General features: G+C 35.2%; 1 protein-coding gene across 1 annotated transcript in view; it reads left to right on the forward strand.

The window, feature by feature from the left end:
- The first annotated feature begins 6295 nt into the window (after nucleotides 1–6295).
- LOC130232235 (dystrophin-like) overlaps nucleotides 6296–18474 on the forward strand; it is a 56004-nt gene continuing 43825 nt past the window's right edge. Inside the window, exons 1-7 of the mRNA XM_056462015.1 lie at nucleotides 6296–6375; nucleotides 6572–6655; nucleotides 6755–6921; nucleotides 8637–8754; nucleotides 10981–11192; nucleotides 11267–11421; nucleotides 12671–12860. Coding sequence (XP_056317990.1) covers nucleotides 6853–6921; nucleotides 8637–8754; nucleotides 10981–11192; nucleotides 11267–11421; nucleotides 12671–12860 — 744 coding nt within the window. The 5' untranslated portion in view covers nucleotides 6296–6375; nucleotides 6572–6655; nucleotides 6755–6852. The remainder of the gene's footprint in view (nucleotides 6376–6571; nucleotides 6656–6754; nucleotides 6922–8636; nucleotides 8755–10980; nucleotides 11193–11266; nucleotides 11422–12670; nucleotides 12861–18474) is intronic.

Here is an 18474-nt window from a genome sequence, read left to right on the forward strand (position 1 = left end):
GGTTTAGTCTGATACAGAGTATTTATGAATTATTCAATAGTGACACATCTGAGAGAGCCAATAAAATTGTAAGTCACACCTTAGCTTAGGTTAGTCTTTGATCCGACTTAAATAGGGACAAATTTGACAAGCAAAATAAATGATCTGTGAGGTTTTGAGCTGAAACTTTACAGACACAAATTCACAATCTGGGGACACCAGGGATTTTTTTTTCATCTTACAAAAGCGGGGCATAATATATCCCCCCAAAAATTCAAATTCTCCCATGAGGCGAATCACCAAAAACGAGTCACAAAGATAAGCATATAATTAATGTGTTTTTGTGTGTGTGTGGGGTGTGTGTGTGTGTGTGTGTGAAAATCTTCAGGCCGGGTGGTGGAACTGCCGAGCAGGAAGCAAGCTCTTCATCAGATCAACAGCAAAGGCTCATCTCTCCCCACTGATAAAGTCAAACCATTGGAGAAGCAACTAAAGGTTATCAACATGCGCTGGGCGAAGGTAATCGAAATCATTTCCTTCCTCCTTGATCTTTTAGGCCCATTAAATTCAATGATATTGTGACCTTGGCATTATTATCGCAAGTGCCATTTTTGTTAACGGCCTAATGAGGGCATTATGATTTAATTGTGAGATTTAAGTTATTGTTGATGTGCAAGATAAGCTAATAGCTACTTAGCTAGCAGTCAGTGGGTGAATGTAGAGCTGTATGACAGTAGATACAGTATATATTACAGCAGAATCAATTGTCAACAGATTTTTCTTTATTTTATTGTGTGTGCAACAGAGACCGGCTAGTTAGCAGCCGACTCCCATGTGGAGATTCGCCGGTTTGATTCCAGCTCAGAACTGGTTGGGTAGTGTAGGACCGGCGGGGTTATATTGGTGCCGTGACCCGGATGGGTGTGAGGTTTAGGGGGTGATTGTAACAGAGGCCAGCTAGTGAAGTGCTGTGCAGGTCAACTCACTCATCTGACCTCTAAAAGGGGCTCTAACGACAGACACTAGATGCCAAAGTCTTTAGCCCCCTTGTTAGAGTAACCAACTCCCATAGTGAGAATTGGTGGTTCAATTCCAGCTCAAAGCATGTTGGGTAGTGTAGGACCGGCGGGGTTACGTTGGTGCCGTGACCCGGATGGGAGTAAGGTTTAGGGGGGTGAGTGTAACAGAGGCCAGCTAGTGAAGTACTGTGCTGGTAAACCTAAATCATCTGACCTCTAAAGTTGCTCTAGCAACAGACACTAAAGGTCAAAATCTTTAGCCGCGTTAGAGCAATTGACTCCCATGCGGAGAATCGCCGGTTCAATCCCAGCTCAGAGCTGCTTTGGTAGTGTAGGACCGGTGGGGTTACATGGGCCATGACCCAGATTGAAGTGAGGTTTAGGGGGCTGAGTGTAGCAGAGGCCTGCTACTGAAGTGCTGTGCAGGCAAACCTCACTCCTCTGACCTTTAAAGGTGCTCTAGCACTAGAGGCCATGGTCTTTAGTCTGCTTGTTAGAACAACTGACTCTCATGCGGAGAATCGCCAGTTCAATTCCAGCTCTGAGTGAGTTGGGTAGTATAGGACCGGCAGGTTTACATGAGTATACCGCACCATGTCTATAAATGGGCGTGGCTAACTCACATGCAGTGTGTGATCCTAAGTAAAATGCGGCTTATGGAAGTTTTGACTGGAGCACTCGTAGTAAGATCATGTCAGCAAACTGAGGTGAACTTTTACATGTGATTTAGATTTTGGATTACTGACTTAAAGCTGTGAATGGAAGTACAGAATAACTCTGTGTACAATATATCTCATTAAGTTAAACAGTCATTAGCGTAGCACTACAGCCTCTGCCTCCCCCAGGTCCTATCATGACTGATTTACCCTAAACTATGAAAATGTAAGTAAAACAGATAAATAACATCATATTGTGTCATAAAATTGTTAGTTTTATTCAGAATGTATGAAAAAAACGATTGAATTATTGTTTGTGACACCAATCACACAGAGCTCAAGTCAGTATTTGATTTATTAATCCATTTTATTTACAATATCAATTCCAATGATATATTTTTCCCCTGGATTATATTTTGTAACGATAAAACAACTTTTATGTCCTTGATGAAAAACATTTAGTCTTGTGTCCTTATGAAGAGTGTGTTATTTATTATATTCGGTAACACTTTGGTTTGTTTTAGGTTGTATTAATGAATGCATTTACTATCATCAACAAACAATGAACAATACATTGATTACAGTATTTGTTCATGTTAGTTAATGTTAATGAAAAATACAGTCGTTCATTGTTAGTTCATGTTAACTCATGGTGCATTAACTAATGTTAAGAAGCATGAATTTGGATTTTAATAATGCATTAGTAAACGTTGAACTATGATTAATACAAGTATTGTTTATAATTAGCTCATGTAGTAAATATATTAACTAATGAAACCTTATTGTAAAGTGTTGACCTTATATACTGTTGTTTCTGTTCTAATATTTTATTATCTTCTTGATTTAAGATAGTATGGATTAGACAGGTTTTGTTTAGATTCCCCTCCTGTGATTTACCGAAAAGCTCTAAATGTTTTCTTTATTCCTCCAAAGGTGTCCACTGATCTTCCTGAGAAGCAGAGACAATCGAGGATCTCCTCAGGGATTTGTCTTTGTACCAAGAACAGCTCTCCAGGACTCTCAATTTGGGCCTCCAATACAAAGACCCAGCTTGAGCAGTCGCCTACTGCAGTGGACCCAAAGGTAATCTGACAAACGTGATCCAGCACATATGTTCACTACCCATGTTCCCGCTGCCATAAAACTGCCGTGTGTCTTATTTCAGCTTCATGCAGTAATGTTTAACTCAAGGCAGTTGAGTTTAGCCCTCCTGAATTATTAGCTCCCTTGTATTTTTCTTCCCTAATTTCTGTTTAATGGAAATAAGACGCAAATAATGCAAATAAAAATGAAAGTAGTGATTTCCAAATTTACTTTGATGTGTATTTCATTGCAGACAATACAACAAAACATTATTTATTGTGTTTTCATTTTATTTTAAATAACACATATTTTGGTTCATTGTCACATATTGTGCTTTAAAATGCCACCACAGATTCTCTATTGGAGACAGGTCGGGACTGCAGGCAGGCCAGTCAAATACCTGCATCATCTTCCTCCCCAGCTGGGACTTTGTAATATGTGCAGAATGTGGTTTTGCAATGTCTTGTTAAAATATACATGAGCAGCATATTTTATTGAGCCCCAAAGAAGTCGACAGTGCTTCTGGACACTGTTTAACATAGGGCTTTCTTCTGGCACAGAACAGTTTTCACTGGCATTAGTGGATGTGTAATTATGTATATGTGGTACTTAACAAAGATTTGCCAAAGTAGTCCCTGAGCTCATGTGGTGATATAGCTTTTAGATGAATGGCGATTCTATGATTGTAGTGAGGGTTCGGAGATCACGGTTGTTCAGCTTTGGTTTGTGCTCTTGACCTGGAATTTCTCCAGGTTCCTTGAATCTTGTTAATTATGTTTGTGCACTGTTGAAGGTGTGAAATATCCAAATGTCTTCCTATCTCTTTCTCTATCTCGAAGACGTTTCTTGGATGCTGCTTTAGTAGCTGTTGACATCATCAGTTTCAATCACTAAAATCATTATTTAACCAATTTACCTGCTTACTAGCCCTTAATTGCTCCTGTCCCAACCTTTTTTAAATGTGTTGAAAGAACCAAAAATAAATAAATAAATAAATAAATAAATAAAGTCACGAGGTCACATTAAATAATGTTTGTTGTATTGTTTGTTGGACTTTCTCCAGAAGAAAAAATAGTATAGGAAATACTGTGAAAAAGTCCTTTCTCTGTTAAACATCATTTAGGAAATATTTTAAAAAGAAAGCAAAATTCACAGGAGGCTAATGATGTTTCACTTTAACTGTATAGGGTCTCAAAAAGGTTTTTCAAAGACTGAGGAAAAGTTATACTTTTATATTATAATGTGTGGTTTGACCTTTTTAATAAGTATTTAAGAAAAATAATAAATTAATAAACTGTAGCAAAGTCAACTGATGTCATTTTGTCTCAAATTTGCACCAAGGGAGGACATTGAGATGACAAAGACAGTGTGTTTAATTAGACTCCCAGCATCATCTTCGTAGTTTGCTACTCTCATCGTAGCTTCTCCCATCAGGACACGAGTTTCACTTCTCTGGAACTAATGAGTTCAGGAAATCATTAGTTCTTTCAGTTACTGAAATTATGAGAAAATGTGTACATCTTTATTTTAGTGTGTGTGATTTCAGATTGTTTTTGACTGGTTAATGTGGACTCGGTCTGACTCAGTTGATTTTAATTTGTGGTATGATTATGATAGATTTGTTTAGGATCTATTGCACCACTTTTGTTAATTAATGCAAAATCGCTTTTTTTTTTATTAATGTTGTATAATAAAACTATAAGAGAAATGATTCTATTTTAAGGTGATAGGGTGATCTGTTCAAAGAATCTAATGCTTTTTGTTTATGTATGCATTTATGATTTGTTCTACTTTTCTCATTGTTTAATGCAACAAAATGATATTTCTATTTATTTTTGAAATTTTAATAACAATAGTTTGTATTATTTAACACAAAATTATGCTTGCATGTTAATTTATGGTTATTTAAAAATAAAAATAGAAATAAAATATAAGGGAGAATTACAAAAATTAATAAAATGTCGAAGCTTTAATGTTATGTGAATTTAGGACTAGCTGTATTTGTCATGGTCATTAAAATAATGTGAATGTTACTAAAGATAACTAAAAATAAACAAGTCTATTTTTAAGATAATATTTCCTATAAGATTATAAACAATTTTATATTTGTGCATGTACATTAGATTTGTCATTCAAGTCTAATTTAACGAATTCATTTATGATAACTGTCCAAAAATAAAAGAAAAACATAAAAAATGTATCAAGTTTAGTTAAAATTTGATGTTTGTAATTTTTATTTTTGCAACATAGCCATAGCCATATCACCCTGCAGCCCAAGGCCGGTTACTCACTGAAGCTAAGCAGGGCTGGGACTGGTCAGTACCTGGATGGGAGACCACATGGGAAAGCTAGGTTGCTGTTAGAAGTGGTGTTAGTGGTCTGGTGCCAATGGCGTAGTGGAAAAGTGCACAGACACATGCACTCCGCGTGTTCGCGGCGACCCCGGGTTCGATTCCCGCCTCGTGGTCCTATGCCGATCCTTCCCCTCTCTCTGCTCCCCACACTTTCCTGTCAATTCTCTCTACTGTCCTGTCCAAATAAAGGTGAAAAACCCCCTAAAAAAGAATTATAAAAAAAAAAAAAAGAGTGAGGCCAGCAGGGGGCGCTCAACCTGTGTCTCTGTGTGCTCTAAGTCCTAATGCCCCAGTAAAGTGAAGGGGACACTGTACTCTCAATAAGCGCCATATTTCGGATGAGGCGTTAAACCAAGGTCCTGACTCTCTGTGGTCATTAAAAACCCCCTTGCACTTCTCGTTAAGAGCAGGGGTATAACCCCGGTGTCCTTGTTACAAGTAAAATGTTACTTGTAGATGTTTATGTAGTTAAACTAGTTTAGTAAATAAGCTTATTTAATTAATAAATACACGCTGTAAAAAATTAATCCGTAAAATTTACAGTTTTAAAAACGGCCAGCTGTGTGGTTGCCAGTATGTCACCGTTAAAAATGCAGTACAAACCATAAGGTAATTCTTAGTTTTACAGTAAACTACCCGTATTTCATTGATCTATAGATATGTCTGTATTTTGAATAACCAAATCTACACATCTTTTGTTACACAGATAGACACGTTGACAGCCAAATGCAGATTGGGAATGAGAATGTTACGTACTGAACCAATGCTCATCACAAACAACTTTAAGTAGAAAAGTGTATCAGTTGTAGAAGGTGCTCAGTGTCATTCACACAGCTAGTAAACACCAGTATGGTAACAATCATAAATTAAAGTCATGAAATAAACATTGTTTATCAACATTATATGTAACATACATCTCTAATGTACATCACTGATGGGGAAACAACTAAAAAGATCCACAGGAATGTCAACAAAAAGCATAAAAAAGTGATGTGCCATATAGGGAATTCTGGGAAAGTCAATTTACGGTAATTCACCGTATATATAAGAAAACTACTGTAACCAGGTTACACATTTTTACTGTAGCATTTTAAAAGTTTTTTACTGTTGAAATCACGGCCATTTTTACAGCGCACAAATTGGGTTAATCCTTTAATAGAAGATTGTTGTTTATATCTTTTTCTTATTTTCATTCTGTGTAGATTTGAGGATGACGTAAAAGAAAAGAAGCCAGCAGTGGAAACCCTTTTGGCAAAAGAGAGACCGCCGTGCCAGCCTGAGAAGGTGTGTAATCGAGCAGAATATTATTAAATATGATCTCAGAAACACTATGGCTATGAAATTAGATCACTCCGCACACTTTGCAGTCCGATCTACCATCACCATACTGTATAATGTAATAGATCCGCTTCTATCATCTGTCAGCTTCATGGGTACGGTTTTATTTAAATGCGCTTCTCCTGGATTGATGTTTTCTCAGGGCCAGTATGACGGTCCTCAGCGCAGATTGGACATCCATTCAAGTTTCTCCTTAAAGACTGGAAAGACAAATGCCAGCTCGCAGGTATCAGATCATTGCCATTGAAGCTACAATAATATGCCATTAAAATTCATGACTGTTGTGTGTCGCTGAGGTTTTGAAGAGCATTTGTCATTTTTGCAGCTGTAACTTTGACTGGTAGTGCAGCAGGAGATGCGGCTCTCGACAAATTCAACAAATCCTGGACGGAGATCGACGATTGGCTGACTCTGCTGGATCACATGGTCCAGACCCAGAGAGTAATGGTGGGAGATCTGGACGAGATCAACGAAATGACGGTCAAACTCAAGGTCAGTGTTTGTACAATAAAATACTTTTGATTGTCCTGCAGAGAGATCTTTGTTTTCTAAAACATCTGTCTATCCCTCCATGTATCTATCTTTGTTTTCTTTTCCATCCATCCATCCATCCATTCATCCATAATTGTTTTCTTAAACGTCCGTCCGTCTGTTTATTCATCCATCCATCCATCCATCCATCCCTCTATCTATCTATCTATCTATCTATCTATCTATCTATCTATCTATCTATCTATCTATCTATCTATCTATCTATCTGTCTGTCTGTCTGTCTGTCTGTCTGTCTGTCTGTCTGTCTGTCTGTCTGTCTGTCTGTCTGTCCTATCCTATCCATCCATCCATCCATCCATCCATCCATCCATCCATCCATAATTGTTTTCTTAAACGTCCGTCCGTCTGTTTATTCATCCATCCATCCATCCATCCATCCCTCTATCTATCTATCTGTCCGTCCATCCGTCCGTCCATCCGTCCGTCCATCCGTCTGTCCTATCCTATCCATCCATCCATCCGTCCGTCCGTCCGTCCGTCCGTCCGTCCGTCCTATCCTATCCTATCCTATCCATCCATCCATCCATCCATCCATCCGTCCGTCTGCTTTTTTTCTTTCTTTCTTTCTAGACTTTTTCTTTTTCCTTTTTTCCATCTGTTTTCTTGTTCATCCATCTTCCTTCTTTCTTTCTTTTTCTTTTTTTCTTTCTTTCTTTCTTTTTCTTCTTTCTTTCTTTTTCTTTCTTTCTTTCTTTCTTTTTCTTTCTTTCTTTCTTTCTTTCTTTTTCCTTCTTTCTTTCTTTCTTTCTTTCTTTCTTTCTTTCTTTTCTTTCTTTCTTTCTTTCTTTCTCCCTTCCTTGCTTCTTTCTTTCTTTCTTTCTTTCTTTCTTTCTTTCTTTCTTTCTTTCTTTCTTTCTTTCCTTCTCCCTTCCTTGCTTTTTTCTTTCTTTCTTTCTTTCTTTCTCTCTAACCCTAACCCATGCTTAAAAATGACCACTTTGATTGAGAAATTAGAAGCAAAAATAATTACATTCAATTAGTGAAAGTGAACCCAAACTACAGAAAGCAGTTAGCAATTTTAGTTTTTGCAGTGACATTTGATCAATTTAATTATTCCTAGCTGAATAAAAGTATTACTTTCTGTGTTTTATTCTCCATCTCAAAGCAACAGTTGAGTTGCAGTGCATAATCAAATCTACAAAATTATTAGGCAGCAATAATGGTTTTAATAGTAATAATTGAGCACCAGATCAGCATATTAGTGTGATTTCCTAAGGATCGCATGGGTCTACCGGTAGTATGTGTGTGTGTTTAATATTTCTGATTCTTAGACCGAATTGCAGTAAATTAACAAATATTAAAAACATTTTTTAAAGGAATATTCTGTCAAAATAATTGCATTTAAATATAGTCCAAATTAAAATGAATGACGAATGGTATTGAGAGAAGGTGGCGAATGCAATTGAAAAATTTCACTGGCTTAAATACTACAAGTGGTATATACAGGTACGGTTGTACAATGTTTAAATGACGAGATTTGGATGTTTATGTTTATATGTTATAAATCAATAATGTTATTGAATTAATCAATTAACTACATTAAAATATAAGTTATGAGTCTTTTTATAAGTGGACCAAATATATCTAGTGGACTTACTCATATGGTGGCACTCTTACAGCAGTAAAGAATTGTGTGTTGTGACTCTCCCTAACAGTCAACACTGCAAGACATGGAGCAAAGATGCCCACAGCTGAACAAACAAATCACTGCGGCTCAGAACCTGAAGAACAAAACCAATAACCCTGAGACACGGGCAACCATTACAGACCGCAGTAAGTCAGCTTTACCTCGTCCATATCCATATCCTCTCTCAGTGATACACTGAATTTGTGCAGCTATTGAGGTGTCAACATTTGTAACAGCTTGGTGAAACTATGCCTGAAATAATACAGAGAGTAAACAATGACTGTGGCCAGGGATTGTGTCTAACCAGACAGCTCAAGGTCATGTTACTATTAAAACAAAACACTGCTGAAAGCAAAATACACTACTTTCAACATGATGAAATGTTTGGTGTACTATCTATTTGTCTGTCTGTCTGTCCATCCATCCATCATTCTTTCATTCTATCCATCCATCCACCCATCCATCCTTCATTCTATGCATTCAGCTTTCTTTCGTTCCATCCATCCATCCATCCTTCCTTACTTCGTTCTATCCATCCATGCATCTATGTATCCATCCATCTTTCTTTCCTTCTATCCATCTATCCATCCATCCATCCATCCATCTATCCATCCATCCATCTTTATCTATCTATATATCCATCCATCCTTTATTCTATCCATCCATGCATCTATGTATCCATCTTTCTTTCGTTCTATCCATCCATCTATCCATCCATCCATCTTTTTCATTCTATCTATCCATTTATCCATACATCCATTCACCCATCTATCCATTCATCTTTCTTTCGTTCTATCTATCTATGCATCCATCCATCTTTTTCATTCTATCTATCCATTTATCCATACATCCATTCACCCATCTATCCATTCATCTTTCTTTCGTTCTATCTATCTATCCATCCATCCATCTTTTTCATTCTGTCTATCCATTCATCCATACATCCATTCATCCATCTATCCATTCATCTTGCTTTCGTTCTATCTATCTATCTATCTATCTATCTATCTATCTATCTATCTATCTATCTATCTATCTATCTATCCATCCATCCATCCATCCATCCATCCATCCATCCATCCATCCATCCATCCATCCATCCATCCATCCATCCATCCATCCATCCATCCATCCATCCATCCATCCATCCATCCATCCATCCATCCATCCATCCATCCTTCTTTCCTTCTATCATCCATCCATCTATCCATTCATCTTTCTTTTGTTCTATCTATCATCCATCCACCTATCCATCCATTCTTCTTCTATCCATCCATGCATCTATTTATCCATCCATCTTTCTTTTGTTTTATCCATCCATCTATATATCCTTACATCTTTCTTCCGTTTTATCTATCCATTCATCCATCCATCATTCTTTCAGTCTTCCATCCAATCCATCCATCCCATCCATCATTTTAATTTCAATCTATGCATCTATCTATCCATCTATATTTCTTTTGTTCTACCCATCCTTCTATCTATCCATCCAGCTATCATTATTTCATTCTATCATCCATCATCTATCGATCTATCATTTTATTCTATCCATCATCCTGTATATAATTTTTTCACTCCGTCATTCTATCTATTAATTCTATCTATCTGTCGCTCTTTCATTCTTTCTAACTATCATTCTATTGTTTCATCTATCATTCCATCTATTTATCGTTCTTTGGATCCATCATTCTATCTTCGTTCTACATTTAATCCATCGTTCTATGTCTTCTATTGTTCCATCTATCTATTATTCTATCTATTTATCATTATTTCATTCTATCTATTGTTCTATATTTAAATCCATCGTTCTATCATTCAATCTATCATTCTCTCGTTCTATCATTCTCTCGACCTATCTGTCATTCTATCCATTTATTATTCTAACTATCTGTCATTCTATCCATTTATTATTCTAACTATCTCTCATTTTATCTATAGTTCTTGCTATAGTTTTCTCATTCTATCGTTCTATCTGTCTATCTCTATTCTCTACCCATCCATTTAGTCTTTCTGTCATTGTCTATCCATCCAACTATCCCACCATGTTATTCTACTGTATCTATTTTGTCTGTAATTCATCCATCATTATTGTTATTCTCTTTATTTGTTTTGTTTGTCATTCATCCACCAAGGCATTATGCTTTGTTTTGCCCGACTCTCATCGATCTATCTGTTTTATAACAGTTTTCTTTATTGTTTATATGTTGTTCCATCCATCCATTATTCTCTCTGTTTCATCATTTCGTCCATTCATCATCCACCCTATTTTCTCATTACCATAATAATTATCACCCCGTAATTATCCATTAAATCAACTAAAGCTCTTTTCTGAATTTGTTCCTTGAAATGTTCCATCTTCTTTTTATTTCCAGTTGAGAAGTTACAGGCACATTGGGAAGATTCTCATGCCAAGCTGACGGCCAGAGTTCTTACACTGCAGAACATGTATAAGGACTCCAGTGATTGGTTGGAGGCCAGAAAAAGGGTGGAGCCTTTCATTAAGAAAGCTAATGAAAAACTCGAGAGCTGGAAAAAAGTTTCGCACAGCGTTGAAGATTTAAAAGGCCAAAATGCAGATGTCAAGGTAATTACATTCATATGATCTGCAGATAAACGCATGTAATTGCTTTAAATAAATTCTACGTAATTGGATTGCAGCAACTTTCTAAGGATCTACAGCAGTGGCAGACTCAGATGAATGTCACCAATGAGCTGGCAAACAAACTACTGACTCTTTATGCAGACGACGACACAAGCAAAGTGAAACAAATGACCGAGAGCATGAATCTGGCTTGGGCCAACATCAAAAAGCGGTGAGCTTCTGTATAAATCTCTGATTTTCCAGCATCAGAAACCAGTGGGGTTGCATATGATACAAAAAAAACTGAAAAGGAGTATTTATGGCATTGTTGAGTCTGAAATATAATGCACTGCTGGCACAGTGATGGTGCATAAAAGGCTATTTCAAATGCTTTTTAAGGTGCAATTGTTTTCAGGAGGCTTATAGACCAATTATTAGTCCACCAATAGTGTGCTTAAAGGGTCACGAAACACCAAAACACATTTTTTGATATGTTGACAGTCATGTATATGTCCCATGTTGCTAAAAACAAAGTGAAAATTGGTTGTTTTTTTTGTTATTTTAAGCAAATTTGAATTTCCGGTTTGAAAAGGAAATTTGAAGCTACATCACGGCGATGAGATCATTGTGTAAACTCCAGCATGAAGACTGGCTGTCTGTACCGACTGGTACAATGTGACGTCTTTGAGTTTTCAGTATTAATTCATGAGAAAGACTTTGTTCGAACCAATCAGTGCGCTCTATTTTAAGCAACTTCATTAATATGCATGATATAGCTTCAAGGACACCACGTTGTGTTGCCAACCGTGGAACAACAAGTGGAAGAAGAAGAATTAATTAGAGACATGGATCATCAGGGTTGCATTTAGAAATGTGCCACAATGAAGGTTTTGTTTTCCATTTTCCCGGGGCTCACGTGCGGGCCCACATTTGTGGATTACAGTGGTCTGCTAACATGTGACAAAATTGTGTTTGTAAGGATCATTTTTTACCCGAGAGCTTTCCACATCTGGAAATGGTGAAATCCGGATTTGCTGCTAGTCTTCTTTTAAAAAAGACGCGGTTCCAGTTCGTGTTGATTGTCCTCTACCAATTTGGCAAGTGTGTGATCAATGTTCTTGTTCAATGTTTGTTTATTCAGATGGCAAAGTTAGTTAGTATCATCAGCAGTACTCTTTTAGTCATTAAAGACATACCTTAGTCAAAATGACTTAGTTACTAAGTTTACAGTACATTAATATCACTATATTATGGACTGGAAGATCCACGGTAAATGCTGCTCTCCCAATGTAAACATGTAAACATCTTAATCAAACTATTTTCGTCATGTAGGATTTTCACCGCGTATGATTTTCGCCGCATTTTGTGACAGGATAGTCTATACACACACACGGCTGGAGGGTTTCTTCACACTTTAATATTAAAAGTACTAGTTCACCAGGTTTGTTTCTTTATAACAAGGATGTCATTACCCTTTTCAGGGCAGGGGACAAGGAGGCAGATCTGGAAGCCGGACTTCGGCAGTTGCAACATTTCTACTTGGACCTGGAAAAATTCCTTAATTGGCTCACGGAGGCAGAAACCACTGCCAATGTCTTACAAGATGCCACCTTTAAGGAGGGACTTCTGGAAAATCCTGCCACAGTTCGACATTTACTCGAGCAATGGCAGGTATGTGTAACTAACAGCAGATTGTTAAAATATGTTGTCGCTCATCTCCAACTCCAGGTCGGGTTTTGCATTTTGCGATTCCTCTGAAATGTATGTGTACACCAACAAACAGTTAGCACTTGGATTACATCACACATCTGCAAGGTGAACATTTATCATTCTGCATTGAGGGGGAGACGAACGGAGGTTTGACTCTAAAGCACCTAATATTATCTCACTGATGAGCAAAATATTTCGCAAAAATAAAGAGAAACCAAGTCAATACAGTGACGAAGCAAAGTGCTTGTAGGATTTCAAATCAAGTAAGCATATATTTTTTCAATTAAGCCCCTAAAAACACAAATTATTATTATTATTATTTAACAAAAATTAACTTGCAAAAAAAACCCCAAAGTTGTAGGCAACTTGGCCATAAGCATATTGAAATAGCATGTAGCTTTCACAAGTAATTACAAAGAAATGTCCTCAGTTTCTCTGACAACAATAAACGAACATAAGCGTGAGTTAAATATTAAATTAATAGTAAAAATGTACATGTATTAAATTAAAAGAACAAGAAAATAGGCTAACAAAGCCATGAGTTTACAAAACGTAGATAGTATTACATGTAGTATTAAATTAAAGAAACACTGCACATTTTTAAAAGTAGGCTAATTTTACAAGTCAGCTACAGTTGAATTTTGCCGTACTGAGTCTGGAAGGAGCACTTTTAGCTTAGCTTAGCTTAGCATACATATGTTTTTTGTTTTTACTATGGCTCCTGCATTTCCCGTTTGACTTATTACACTATGTAACTACAGTAGAGGCAAGCTTTCAATAGGAACATTTTTGAAAATATTTTTTGTAATTTTACACTGAGATGATGCTAGTGGTCTAATCGGATTCAATGATTTATGCTAAGCTAGGCTAAAATTGTTACCATCAGACCTGGAGATTGACTGAATGGTTTCAAAAATGGTAAATCTCAACTGTTTAACTCCTATGGGATTTGAGCCTATCCTTTAAGGTCAATACTATATTCAAGACTATATACAGCTCAAGAATATAATCGAAGCATTCGAGGGAGTTTCAACTAATTTGGAGTGGACTTTGGATCTTCTTAGTGCTCAAACAGACACTAAAGGAATTTTAAAGCTTAATAGGACCCATTTAATACATAAATATGGCACTGTTCCTTTGCTATAAACAGCTGCACAGAGTAGTGTATGATGTTATTTTGTTTGTTCCAGATGTTTTAGGACATGCACCTTTTAATGAAATTACTAATAGGGAAATAATGTTAAACTCAATTCTCATGATTCACTTTTTGGAGCTGAAGTGAAGTTCAAGTTGAAGGTTGCTTCCTTTTGTATTCAAATTATTACAGTCATAGTGATTTGTGAAAAATGGATAAAGGAATTTTGATATTCTGGCGACTTTATTTGTATGAAATGCTACAGACAAAATCTAAAAAACCATGTGTTATATATATATATATATATATATATATATATATATATATATATATATATATATATATATATATATATATATATATATATATATATATATATATTCACTGGCCACTTTATTAGGTACACCTGTCTTACTGCTCTTTAACGCATATTTCTAATCAGCCAATCACATGGCAGCAACTCAATGCATTTAGGCATGTAGACATGGTCAAGAAGATCTGCTGTAGTTCAAACTGAGCGTCAGAATGGCAAAGAAATGTGATTTAAGTGACTTTGAACGTGGCATGGTTGTTGGTGTCAGACGGGCTGGTCTGAGTATTTTAGAAACTGCTGATTTACTGGGATTTTCACGCACAACCATCTCTAGGGTTTAATAACAATGGCCTAAAAAAGAGAAAATATCCAGTGAGCGGCAGTTCTGTGGGCGCAAATGCCTTGTTGATGTCAGAGGTCAGAGAATGGCCAGACTGGTTTGAGCTGATAGAAAGGCAACAGTAACTCAAATAACCACTCATTATGACCGAGGTAAGCAGAGGAGCATCTCTGAATGCACAACATGTCAAACCTTGATGCGAATGCGCACTGGATGCCACTCCTGTCAGCTAAGAACAGGAAATTAAAGCTATAATTCACACAGGCTGGCCAAAATTGGACAATAGAAGATTTGAAAAACGTTCCCTGGTCTCGATTTCTCCTGCGAAATTCGGATGGTAGGGTCAGAATTTGGCATCAACAACATGAAAGCATGGATCCATCCTGCCTTTTATCTATGGTTTAGGCTGGTGGCGTAATAGTGTGGGGGATATTTTCTTGGCACACTTTGGGCTCATTATTACCAATTGAGCATCGTGTCAATGCCACAACGCCTACCTGAGTATTCTTGCTGACCATGTGTATCCCTTTATGACCACGGTGTACCCATCTTCTGATGGCTACTTCCAGCAGGATAACGTGCTATGTCATAAAGCGCAAATCATCTCAGACTGGTTTCTTGAACATGACAATGAGTTCACTGTACTGAAATGGCCTCCACAGTCACAAGGTAGAGCACTTTGGGATGTGGTGGAACGGGAGCTCGCATCATGGATGTGCAGCCAACAAATCTGCAACAACTGCGTGATGCTATCATGTCAATATGGAATATTTCCGAAGGCAAAATGGGGTCCAACCCGGTACTAGTAAGGTGTACCTAATAAAGTGATTATATTATATTATATTATATTATATTATATTATATTATATTATATTATATTATATTATATTATATTATATTATATTATATTATATTATATTATATTATATTATATTATATTATATTATATTATATTATATTCAGCCTTATTAGAATGAACAAAATCTAAACTATAGATTTGCATTAGCATTTGGTGCTGTTTTGCATTTGATTATGTTTTGCGGGACATAAACCTCATACTGAAAAATCTGTATGACATAAAGCAAAATTCTCGCGATCAGCTTTTTTGTAGTTTATGTAGCATTTATTAGGAAAGCTGGAGAAACTGACGGCTCCATTGTCCCGGTCGCCCGCTGCTCTCTGGAATGGGAGATATGTGCGTTTGGCAGCGGCGCAGAGACGCAGTTAAATATGAAGAGGCAGACAAAGATGTGGGCTATAAAGAGAAGCCTCTGTTCTCTCCGAAAAACCAGCTCTGACCCAGTCCTCACTTGCCGTGCCCACTCTCGCCTCAAACAACAGGGCCAGTGTGCCTCCGCGACTGGCATTCTGCAGCTTCATCCACGTCGCATGTAGACACATGGTGGCAGAATACATTTCCTTGCGCTCATGTCCCGTTTTCTTTGCATCATACACGTCCACATGGTGGGGAATTAAAGGACTGACAGTCAGGCGGGCTGCGTTCCGTTCGTTTGATGCCACTCAATCACCGGATATGTTGCACAGGAAGACGTATCATGTTAAGGTTTGATCTTCACTGTCAGCTTCACTGGCGCTTCGTGACTTTGGGTTTGTTTGGCTCGCGGCATGACTTTTGATCCAATTGGTTTACGGGTTCTCAAATGCTTTTGCCAACGCTTAAAACGTTGCCTGAGAAAATGCATGACAATTGTTGAGTTTTTTATAAGGCTGTGTTGTTCTAACTGTTGGAAAATAGGAATTTAAAAATGATTTGCTGGTTTTTGTGAAATAGGCATAGTGGATTTTCATTATAATGACAATTTTTAGTATTCAGGTGACTTTGTAAGCTAAAATTGCATTATATATTGTAATTTATGAAAGCAGTGATAACATTGGAATTTTTTACTGACTTTTTTTGTCTGTAGATTATCATTCAGCAAAAGGGCATATATTATATTATATTATATTATATTATATTATATTATATTATATTATATTATATTATATTATATTATATTATATTATATTACATTACATTACATTACATTACATTACATTATATTATATTAAATTAATGGTTGTTATGAGCTAAAACTAATGTGAAAAAGTTATGTACAAGATTTGTAAAATAAATGTTGACTGAAATACAGAAATGAAATTATCTATATATGTTTCTTAAGGTATTCAAAGTAACATCCATCTATTTGTTATTGAGTCTTTAAAATAACTAAAATATAAACCTAAAAATAATAAATTGATCAAATATTGATTGACCAGTATTGAGAAAAGCAACTACAATAATAAATGTCTTAATAAATATCAGTGATACTAAAAATAACACACACACACACACACACACACACACACACACACATATATATATATATATATATATATATATATATATATATATATATATATATATATATATAATGTGAGGGAAAAATATGTATAAATAATGGAAAATACCAAAACATCAAATTTAAATAAATAATTACAGTAATGAACGTCTTAATAAATATCAGTGATACTAAAAATAACACTATAATATATATTATGCATGTAATACATTAAATTGTTTAAATGTTATCCTGTTCTAAATAATTAGAGCAAAAAATATTTATAAATAATGGAAAAAACACCACCAAAAAACTAATATAAATAAAATAATTACAACAATGTAAAAATGGACAATAAAAACATCTCAATAAATGTCAGTAATACTAAAAACAGCACTATAATATATAATACATTAAATTATTTTTATGCGTTACTGTTTTAAATAATTTGAGCTATATATATATATATATATATATATATATATATATATATATATATATATATATATATAATTTTATTTATTTTTATTTTTTTTTTTTTGTGGCATGGTATCTCAGTGGTTAGCACTGTCACCTCACAGCAAGAAGTTCGCTGGTTTAAGTCCCAACTGGGCCAGTTGGCTTTCAGAGTTACACTTTAATATATAATGCATGCATATAATATGTTCAATTATTTTTATGTGCTGCTGTTTTAAATCATTTGAGCGAAAAATATTTTTAAACAATGAAAAATACCAAAACAACCAATTTAAATAAAAAATACAATAATAAACGTCTCAATTATACTAAAAATAACACTATAATATATAATATAATACATTAAATTACTTTTTGTGTTGCTGTTTACATAATTTGAGTAAAAAATATTTATAAAAAGAGAAAAATACTAAAACAACAAATTGAAATCTTCAATAAAAAATGTCTCAATAACTATCAGTGATACTAAGAATAACACCATAATATAAAAAACATACATATGATACATTAAACTATTTTTATGTTTTACTGTTCTAAATAATTTGAGCAAAAATAAATATTAAACAATAATAAACATCTTAAATAAGCAATAATAAACATCGTAATCTCAGTGATAATAAAAATAACACTGTAATATATACATGCATATTATGTTAAGTTATTTTTATTTGTTACTGTTTTAAATAATTTTAGTGAAAAATATTTATAAATAATGGAAAATACCAAAACAACAAATTTAAATAAACAATTACAATAATAAACGTCTCAATTAATATAAATTCTACTAAAAATAACACTATAATATATAAAAGATATGCATATAATGCGTTCAGTTATTATTGTGTATTACTGTTCTAAGATATTTGAGCGCAAAATATTTATAAAAAATGGAAAAACCAAAACAACAAATTAAAATAAAAAAATACAATAAAAATCTCAGTAAATCTTAATGATACTAAAAATAAATATTT

The sequence above is a fragment of the Danio aesculapii genome, chromosome 1 (assembly GCF_903798145.1).
Source record: "Danio aesculapii chromosome 1, fDanAes4.1, whole genome shotgun sequence".
Classification (NCBI taxonomy): Eukaryota; Metazoa; Chordata; class Actinopteri; order Cypriniformes; family Danionidae; genus Danio; species Danio aesculapii.